Below are 10,220 nucleotides of genomic sequence, written 5' to 3'. Positions count from 1 at the left end.
AATAACTGACAAATAAAACCAAACAAAAAACAATCAAAGACAAAGTTACAGCTATAGTTTAGAGAAGGGTGCAGTCTGTTGTTCTCATTTTTTGGTGCAGTCTGTTGTTCTCATTTTTTGGCACCATTGTTTAGACCTTTATTTTCTGGGCTTGGTGTTTAAATTAAATTTACATTATTAAAACATTTTACATCTGAAAAACTTTGGTTTTATCTTGAAATCTGGAAGCCTACACAGGAAATGTAGGTGGCGTGTACTTTATAGTTTTCCTTTCATCTTCCCTGGCTACTACTTCCGGGTAAATCTTTCCCAGAAGCGGTCGGCAGAGGGCGCTAGGATATTATTTGTTTTGGTTAAGTGGGCGAGCACTGATCAAAACCATTCACTCCTACATCATGTAAACAACAAAGAGACAGAATAAAGCAGTCAGAACAAGAAAACAGAGGAAGCGTGCAGTATGGGTCAAACACACACTTAACATGTCAATAGGCTCTCAAAGACAGGATAAAATCTTTTTTTTCTTACAGTTTTATTTGCAATTATGGCAAGTTATTCACATTTCACCAGTGGTTGTAATTCATGGTGTGGGAACTGAGTTGATAAATGCAACAGTTTCCTGATATTTGTGTGAAAATGAACTTAGTGATTAAGTATGCATTCACCAACAATGAGATTAATAAGACAAATATTCAGTTCAATCAAATACATACTACAGTAGTTACTCAACAATAATATACAGCCAGATTTTGGTCTGTCCTGATTTATCTTTTGTGATTAATGAAGTTTATGTAGAGAGGGGAGATAAGAATAACTATTGTCTTCTCTGTGACACATTTCCTTGAGTGATTAATTGAGCCTCTGGGCGGTGGAAGTAAGAGCTTTGACTTCATGTGATAATTCTCTATCTTTCCGAAAACACCTGTTGAAGAAAATAAAGAGCAGCACTTCTTATATTTACCTTTTTTATTCACCGTGGTTATCTTTTGTTTAATTACAAGAAAACAATTATTTTAAATGTTTATCTGCAGAACTTTCATTGACAAAAAATAAACATGTATTTTGGCCATTTTCATGCACTGCATGCAGTATGTTTATTGAAAATGTTTTGTTGTTTTTCTAACTTTTTGTTTCATTCTTTCCAACTGCTTACTAAGTGTGAAGTCTGAGAGACACGTAGGCGTGTGTTCATGTCAGGGAACGAAAAGTCCTGCACAACAGATGGCCAGTGTTGCACAGTACAGTCAGGAACTCCAAAAACTTTTGCCAACTTAATGATCTTATAAACACATTGGCATAGGCAACTTTTCGCATAATGTATGAATTCATTCCATCTGTGGAGAAAATAAACAAAGAGTGGAGGAGAGTGAAAAGAGTGAGTAAAACTATAGTGCAGCTTCAGCTTTGCTGCTCTGACAGAAGATCAAACAGACAAAGTCCCGTTTGATCTCACGTGTTATCCATGCAGGTAGACCTGGTGAGATGCTTCTATCCTCACGTGTAACTCAGCTGCTCTAACATGCAACGTGGAGAAAAGACAAGCATGCAAGAATGAATCAAGGGAACATCCTCAAAGCAGTCAGGTATGATAAACCCAGTGGGATTTTCTCCCCGTGCTGAGAAGAGGACCCTCGCTGGGATCATTCTTCAGATCCTTCTCTCGGTGTGGTACTACTTGTTAGAATAAATGTGACAGTTACAGAGATATGAGCAGACTTCTTAGGAAAGTAAGTAGGAGACATCTCTTTCACGGCATGAATGCTCGGTGATTGATTGATGACAGTGAAAATCAGCATCGAGGAATATTAAAGACTATGATTGAGGTTCTCTGTGATTTTCTTGTTGTCTTGCATCACAATTAGTTCTAACAGGTCTGAGCCTCTGTAGCCTTTTACTGATTGGAAAGAAAACATACACAACCTGAAATCAATTCATATTCGCCTGGAGATATGTTCCAGATGGGAACCATTAAAAATAAAACTTGTGAGCTCATTCTATAGTGCTGAAAATCCATCTAACATTAGTGAACAGACAGCAGCAGGGCAGATGATGTCTTCATAACTCTATAAACCTTTAATCCAGAGCCCAAAGAGCACTCATTTAGTGTATTTCTGTCTGATATATTTATAATGAACCTAGAATTTCTAAGTTGTGTCAGGAAAGTAAGAAAATGTACTTCCATATTCATACACATGTCACATTGTTCTTGTACTTTCTTCCTGTATGCAGAATAAATGAATGTTTGGACTCCAGCAAGAACTAGAGCTTATTATTTAGGATTGAGCTGTGTACAACTAATTGTATTTTCAGCCAAAATGTTCTTAAATACATCTTAGGATGTTCAGAAATGTATTTCATGATCAAAATTTACCACTTTCACAGAAATATGCAGAATATTTATGTACAATATGTATGTGGTGTATACTGCAGAGGTTTTCATAGTAAATTCAAGAATTTTGCTGTATTCATAGATTAATCCTCAATAACAGTTAATGTCACATGTAACATTGTAAACACAACGAAAATACTCTGAATTTGAGAGTATTCTAGGAGACTTTTTTTACTTAATGCTCAATAAATCCACATTGATTGTTATTACAGTGACAAATGACATCAAGCTTGTTAAAGGTGTTCATATATAAAATATGTTGATTTAAAAATACACCAGACTTTGATGTTGAGTGAATATAGATGGCAGATGCTGGATCTGACTCAACAAAACAAAAACAGAAAGCAGTGCACAAAAGTAACCTGAAAGATACCTGCACTCAGATTCTATAAGATTTACTGCAGATTATTTTCTTGAGGATCAGCGCTGCGTGTCTGGCCATCCTTTAGATTCAAAACAGGGAAACTGGTAACATCACATGCTACCTGTTTGAAAACTCCCACAGGGCAAAGATTTTTTTTAGGTTAAAAGGGGTGTAATTATGAGTGATATGAGATCCCACACATGTCCATGCAAAGCTTTCTTGTTATGAAGATGATGGAAAATATTAGGAAGACGCAGTCTAAAAGTCTTCACCTTCACATCAAGTCTCCTCAGGCATTTTACTCTCAACATACTATATGAACTGAGACTGATGCAAGTACTGATTTAGAGGTAGATACAAACATGTATTACTGTAATGTAAGGAAGTATTGGTTTATTTATTGGCCTACATTGTCACTTTTATTTGACTTTCAATACATTTTACACACATATTCCACCCTGCAGCCATCTGTCGAGAGATACAGAAGTATCCGCTGCCGTACCACCAGTTCATCCTACACACTCCATCATGTTAAATGGTTTGTTTTATTTTTATTTCTATTATATTCATGTGTATAGGGTTGGACAGAAATGCATTACTCAGTCACTTATTACAGTAATATCATCACCCAGTAACCAGTAGTGTAAAGGATTACAATTTCCAAAACTGTAATTATATTACAGTGACTAATCCAAGTAACTTTGAATTACTGAGTTGAAGGCTCAGATAGAAAGTAATCTGATTACTGAGTGTACATGTGGCAGGTCATGTCAGCTGCTAATCAGACAGCCAAACAAGGGATGAAGGATAAGAGAGAGAGAGGGAGCAAGGTAAACTTTTGACAGAAGTATTGTTATTATTCTGAGTTTGTTTGGCTCCTCCAGAGAAAATCTGTGGTGATGGAATCTAATTTGAAAGCCACACTCAGAGAGGTGGACTTTGTTTCCACCACAGCTGATATCTGGACAGCAAACAACTAAAGTTCCTGGCTGTAAACAATTCACTGGATCAGCTTCGAGTATAACAAGGCTGCCAACAAGGTACAAAAGTAATATATTACATATTACAAATTCATAGTAATTAGAAAAATTGCCTTCCAACAACAATCTTTGTTCTGTTTGTTGCTGTGCAGAAAAAAAAGCAATTGTTTCTATGTATTTATAGATTTACTGAGAGCCTTATAGCTGCCAAAAAGTATTTGCATGCATCAGCGCTTATTAAATTATTATCTATCCAAGCATTCAAGCCCAGGGTGGCATTTTTTCAAAGTTCCCACCTTTGTTCTATAGAAGGCGCTGGTAAGAGGATCTCACAATGAATCTTTGTGCCATAAAAACAGTGAAGTCATAGTTTCCCAGGCTTCCCCCCTGAGATGCCTGATGAGAGAGGTAGGGGTGAGGAACAGAGGAATGGTGGGAGGGGATGAAGGAAGGACTGAAGAAAGGTTACCTCCGCTGACTTCTCTGTGGTAAACACAAACAAAAGCAGAATCCACCCTGCTGTCAGTCTGAGCCTCGAGCAGGCCTCTCTGTCACAGCCGCTGTGTCACAAGTGAAGTGTCACTGCTCGCTCATGGCTTCACTCCCTTTAGACGCGTAGGTGATACATAAGGCCTGACAAGCAACTTAGACTCACCACCGAGGCAGCGAAGACACAAAAGACAGGGTTATGCAGTGAGACCCACAACACAGCAAGACATTCACCCTTTTCTCAGTGTCTCTCTCTCATATCCAGACTCACTGAGCACATTCACAGACATACACACACGCACACATTACCAGAGGCCATTTAAAATTTTACTCCTGTGATGAGGGTTGTGCATGCTGTGTTCAACAGCCAGAAAATATGTTTGGACATCACAAGGCCAGCAAAGAATTCAAACCTGATTTCTTAAGTCATTACTGGTGGGAAAGCAGGAGAGCAGTGGTACATCTGTGTGAATGGATATTCACAGAGGGTGAGAGAAATACTGTAGAAGTCTTCCTCATCTCTGTAATTGTTCAATTAGGCTCTCTAGGGTGACTAGCTAATTGTTCCACCTCATTTACGCAATGTAATATCTTCATATTTCTTATTACATTGCCTTTTAAGTTGGTGTTGCTGGCTGCATGCTAACACAATGCCCTAGCATTTAGTAATGTGTCTCACACTGATATGTGTGTATATATTGAGGAAGGTGAGAATCATTTTGTCAACTATGTCCTCATCATGGAAAACTCACAATCTCATGCTTGTTGAATTGACTGAATTATTCCACCAGAATGCAGAGGTTAAAATGATGTATCATAGTCATTGATGGTTAATTAATCATTTACCTTTTTTTATATCAATTAAAATATGCTCAGAACTTTTTGGGGGCTTCATTTTTGTTCTGTAATAACAGTTACTGTATATCATGTCAAAGTCAGGTTCAATTTAAATTTTTTAACCCAATATCACAAATCACAACTTGCCTCAGGCAGCGGTGTATAACATCTTCTGTCCTTTAGACCCTCTATTTGGGCAGTGAAAAACTCTCAAAAAAGACCCTTTTAGCAGGGAAAAAATGCAGGAAATTTGAGGCAGAGCCACAGAGGAGAGATGTGTCTCCATAATTGTATTTAATTTGGCCCAGAGGTGACAAATATAGAGAGAAAAGCAAAGGACCATGAACTGAGTCCTCAGGCGCTCCATATTTCACATCAGTAAATATTGATGTATTTATTATAGGAATTGTATTATAGGAATAACACTCTGTTCTAGGTAAGACTTTAACCAATAATATATGTATTTATATGTTAGAAATGCTTCAATAAATGTTTATTGGTTCACCAATTCCTAATAAGCCATCAAGTCTGCAGTTAGAAATGTTAGTAAGACAATTGTAAGGGGTCATAAATTCTCACAAACATTTTGTTAAGTGTAAGTGGTAAGATTTTTTTGTTTTATCTGTATTTTATTTTTTTCTAAATCTTTTAAAATATAGATCTAAAATCTGTCAAAAATGTCTTCCTTCCTGTCAGCTTGAAATATACACCCGAGCCTGTGTGCTGGAGATGAAAATGAAATGCAGAGGGCTTCTACTGTGTGGCAGTTTGCAGGTTTGAGTCACCTCATTGTGAGTCAACAGCCTGTTCCCTCCTGAACTGGGAATAGCAAAGGTGACAGACAACAAACCGAGTCCCATGCACTGTTAAAAACACAGTGAAGAGGCACTCAGATGAGGGTATTTGTCAGCGAAGACATTCAGTCTCTGTTGCGACAGGGCTTTTTAAAGCTGGTTTTCTTCATGACATGAATTCAAATATTCTTTTTCCCACATGAGAAATACATGATTTCCACGACATGGGCACGGGTTTGTGAGCATATTACATTTAAACAAGATAAATTAACCAATGTTTATCAAATCTGAGAGGTTTTCAGATTCCTTTCCATCATTTTTTTGGGCAGCATATCATCAGGGTAACCACTAACTGCTGCAAACTGTAGCTGCTATTAGGTAGTTAGCTCAGTTAGCTGTGCAGGTGTTTACACTGCCAGAACATAAGCTTTTGACTGCATAAGGTTTTTAGGGTTAGTAGTGTAGTAGTGGTTCCAACCAGCACTTTGACTCAGTGTGGTCAGGAGAGCTGTGAAGTGTGAGAGGAGTGAGAGGTAAGTGCCCACCTCCACAGGCCTGAGTGAGAGTTATGGTAGTCAGGGTGAGGGGAGCCAAACCAGGCAGGAAAACCACCTCGGTGTAGTTAGACTGGGGGCAGACTGGATGCTACAGTCACTCACAATTGCACCTTCATATACAAAATTTTTATCCCCTTTGTTTCATTTATTCTTGCTTCCAGAGGCATTTTCTTATCTTTTACATTCTTAGAGGACAAAAGCCACTTCTGTCACTGATTACAGTCTTATCATATTCATCTTAAGTTGTCAGCATCAGCTCTGCCAGCAGAGAAGAAGAGGTTGAGTAAACAATGGATGCAACAAGGGCATGACGATAAATCTGTGTGGTGGAACAAAGCACAATTTTCCTTTTAAAAGATAATGAGTTTGCGTACAGTTGCAGCAACCACAGTGGTGCCTTCATAATGACACATCAAAGAATCAGTGGCGGTGTTGGTGCTGCACGCTGTCATGCCTGAGCCGTTTAACCGCCTGGCCTCTGCTCTGGGTGTGTGATGCAGCAGCAGCTTGTCAGAGATTATCCCCTCACAACCTCTGCTGAAATGTACCACAGTATGGTGAAAGTAATGCACAGGTAAAAGTGTGATGTTTCCATGGAGACTGGGGGAAATTTTCATTGTTAGGGCTATTTTTACCCCTGGAAAATGAATATGTTTGTCACCAACATACCGACAGGTAGTACTACGATTGTGATGTGTGTTAAAGTGAAGAGAAAGGATTGTTAAATTACAGAAATTACATATTGTACATTTGTTGTTTTTTGTGATTTAAGCATATGAAATATGAATACACACCAACACTAGCTGGCCATTGTGGATTAGCAGGCAGGGACAGTGTCCTCCTAATTCTAAAGGCTCATTTTTGCCGCATTTATGTATATAATAATACATACATCCATTTAAAATGATGTAACCGTCAATTCCCACATATTTCCATTCGTCCTTTATGTTGGCATGAGTGTTAAGCAATACATCCAGTAGAGGGCGCAGCTCAAAGTCAAAGGTTACTCCAAAGAAACAGAGAGGTCAAAAAGTTTATGACAACAAACATGGCAACACTGGAGGATTTCCAATAATTTCTGATATTTAAAATTCTTTCTTGTGTCCTGTGCTCGTCTCGTGCTTGAACTGTTGGCTACACTTCTACAGTGTCCCAACAACTACTGGAGCTACTGTTCTGTTTGGTCCATATCTCTAAGGTTTAAGAAAACGTGCAGAAATATGGACAAAATGAATGCAGAATCCAGTGTCTCCATACCGTTTGCACAAATGAGCCAGCCTTAACAGTGTAGAGGTTTTTCTATTTTCATGGATGTAGAGTGTTCAAATCTAAAATTTCTGCTGCGGTCCACTGGTGGGCCTCATAGCTGGAGCTCATCTAGTGGACTGTAGTGCAAGTTAGGGCAATATGAAATTGTGTTCTCCTTATTACATCCATGGTATCCACCGGGAGAGATTTGGTATGGGAGCTATTCTCGCATGATCTCACGCGATCATGGCAAAGTGCCTCACATGGTCATATGATTTGGGCTGTGGGTGTCTTACCACTTTCTCATGCGACGTGACAGTTGGTTGCAATAATGCATCTCTAAAAGAGGATGACAGTGACAAAAAAAGATTGAAATTGCTATTACAGAACAGAGGCATCCCAAACAAAGAAACTTTTTTCTTGTTTTATTAATCCAAACCACGCTGGTATTTATTTGCTCATGTTAATGTTAAAACCTGTAACACGTGAAATTCTTAAATTAAATTATTAATCTTAAAGCTTCCATTTTGGAAGGATGTTAGTTTGACTTTTTTTTTAAATATTTTGTTTTTAATCCAAGTGTTGTCACAAGTGAGGAAGTTGTTTCTACAGAAGTTTCAACTAAAACGAGCAAATAATCGAACGAAATAAAGTACAGTGCAATATGGTTACTTTATTGAATTTACAGAACAATTACTGAGTTGTGACCTTTACAGTGTTATTAAATCATATAGAGAAGATTTAAGTCAAATTGACAATCCCTACCACAGAGGGAGTTGTTCTGCTAAATGGTTAGATCAAAAAAGGAAATATTATATAAGGAATAAAATTTAATCAGACCTTGTGTGCTTGTGTGTGTGTGTGTGTGTGTGTGTGAGGGGGAAGGACTGGTGGTTGACAATATGAGGAGGCTCACGTGACGATCTTTTAAATTCCTGTTTCCCTGCAGCGCAATTTGTCAGAGTACGGATGGTGTCCGCCTGCCTGCTCGCTCCTCCTCGGTTCGTACGCATGTCTGTTCATTTTTGGCCACAGAAGGTACAAGGAGGACTCTGCTGCCCGAACCCGTCGCTCTCCGCTCTCCTTCATCATGTTGTTATTACAGCTTTGAGCTCGCTTGTGTCTTTTGTTTTTGAGTTGACTGGTGCCAGGCAGCAGCAGCAGGAGGAGGAGGAGGAGGACTCGGTTCCCTCTGCCAGAGAAGAAACAAAAACCTTGAGGAAGAGAGAAAAGAATGCAACGTTTGTGTTATCCCTGCACTGATTTCCACCACAAGGTGATTTAAAGTGTCGGACTGCAGGAATACCACCCATTTCAGCTTTCATTCTCCTCAATGCACGGCCACTAGAAGAGGAAGAAAGGAGGAGGAAAGCGCTGCAACGTTACAAGTCGGGGATCATCACCTCAGACCCAAGAGAGTCCACGACTTGCAGGGTCTCACCCGAAAACCCGAGGAACGATGTCGTCTACCAAATTCAAGAAGGATAAGGAGATCATCGCGGATTATGAGACCCAAGTGAAAGGTGCGGTGTGAATGTGTTGTGTGTGTCCGCTCTGTGTGCATTGTCTCTGCAGAGCCTGTCCGTCGACTCTGCCTGACCCACAGCCTCTTTATCAGCCTGCACGTTTTTGTTTTTCTTCTTTTTATTCTTCAAATAACATGCAATCTGTCCATTACACAGAGTTTGATCACAGAGTATTGAAAGACTTGCAATCGTATGACAGGTAAACCGTGACAGTCAATCCAATGACAAGAGCATCAGAGTGCGAGCAGCGAACCCTGCTTTTTCAAGATTTCTTTTTTTTCTCTCTGTCTCACTCGTGTGCAAATGTTTCTTTCATAAATTCAACAACATCCAGAGGGGTTTCTGTGATTTGTCATTATGTGGTTCGGATCCTGGTTGTGCAGCTTTGTTGCTGGGTGAAATGATCCCTGTGTTGAAATCAGTGCAGGATGAATGGACGGACGGAGGACTGGCTTTACTACTGCACCTCATTCTTTCACATTTTAGGGCCTGTGTTTCACTGGTGTGGACAGAGATGTTGATCAGATATATGGGTCTAGATTTAATGTATAAATACAGAAAATTCCCACATTTAGTGTCTTCCAATGGCTTGTGATGTCAAAGTGGCTTTGATTTAATGCACAGCCCTCATCACACTCTGCTCACGTTTTTGCCTTTGATTCATTGTCAGTGATTGGCTGTTTTCTCCCACCTGGCAACATGGATAAAACATGCTGTGGTTTAATGTCACCATTGACTCATTTTGACAACTTCAGAGCCCAATTACCTTTAATATGATTTTACTTGTTTGAGTATTTCAGAATGCTAATTACCTAAAATATGAGGATATATAGACCAGTGGATAGCAATATGATGGAACTAAAAAAGTAGTATGAATGAATAATGAACGTCTGGATTTTTTTTTGTGTGTGTGCATTGGGGTCAACTTGACTGTATGTATTAGTTATCTTTTAATTCTGACTTATCGGATGGATATGTAGACCTGTGGACTGAGCTGACTATGAAAACAAAAAGCAGGTCGGTTCATAATATATTCCAA

At 39.0% G+C, this 10,220-nt stretch overlaps 1 protein-coding gene across 2 annotated transcripts in view; it reads left to right on the top strand.

Annotated features, from left to right (window-relative positions):
- The first annotated feature begins 8,614 nt into the window (after nt 1-8,614).
- Nucleotides 8,615-10,220, top strand: part of srgap3 (SLIT-ROBO Rho GTPase activating protein 3) — an 84,662-nt gene continuing 83,056 nt past the window's right edge. For both annotated transcript variants that reach the window (XM_084733757.1, XM_084733748.1), the window contains exon 1: nt 8,615-9,178. In XM_084733757.1, coding sequence (XP_084589883.1) covers nt 9,115-9,178 — 64 coding nt within the window. In that variant the 5' untranslated portion in view covers nt 8,615-9,114. The remainder of the gene's footprint in view (nt 9,179-10,220) is intronic.

The sequence above is a fragment of the Lutjanus erythropterus genome, chromosome 2 (assembly GCF_056507025.1).
Source record: "Lutjanus erythropterus isolate fLutEry1 chromosome 2, fLutEry1.hap2, whole genome shotgun sequence".
In the NCBI taxonomy this organism is placed as follows: Eukaryota; Metazoa; Chordata; class Actinopteri; order Lutjaniformes; family Lutjanidae; genus Lutjanus; species Lutjanus erythropterus.
Note: the sequence above shows the minus strand (reverse complement) of the source record. Positions and strands in the feature narration are given on the sequence as shown.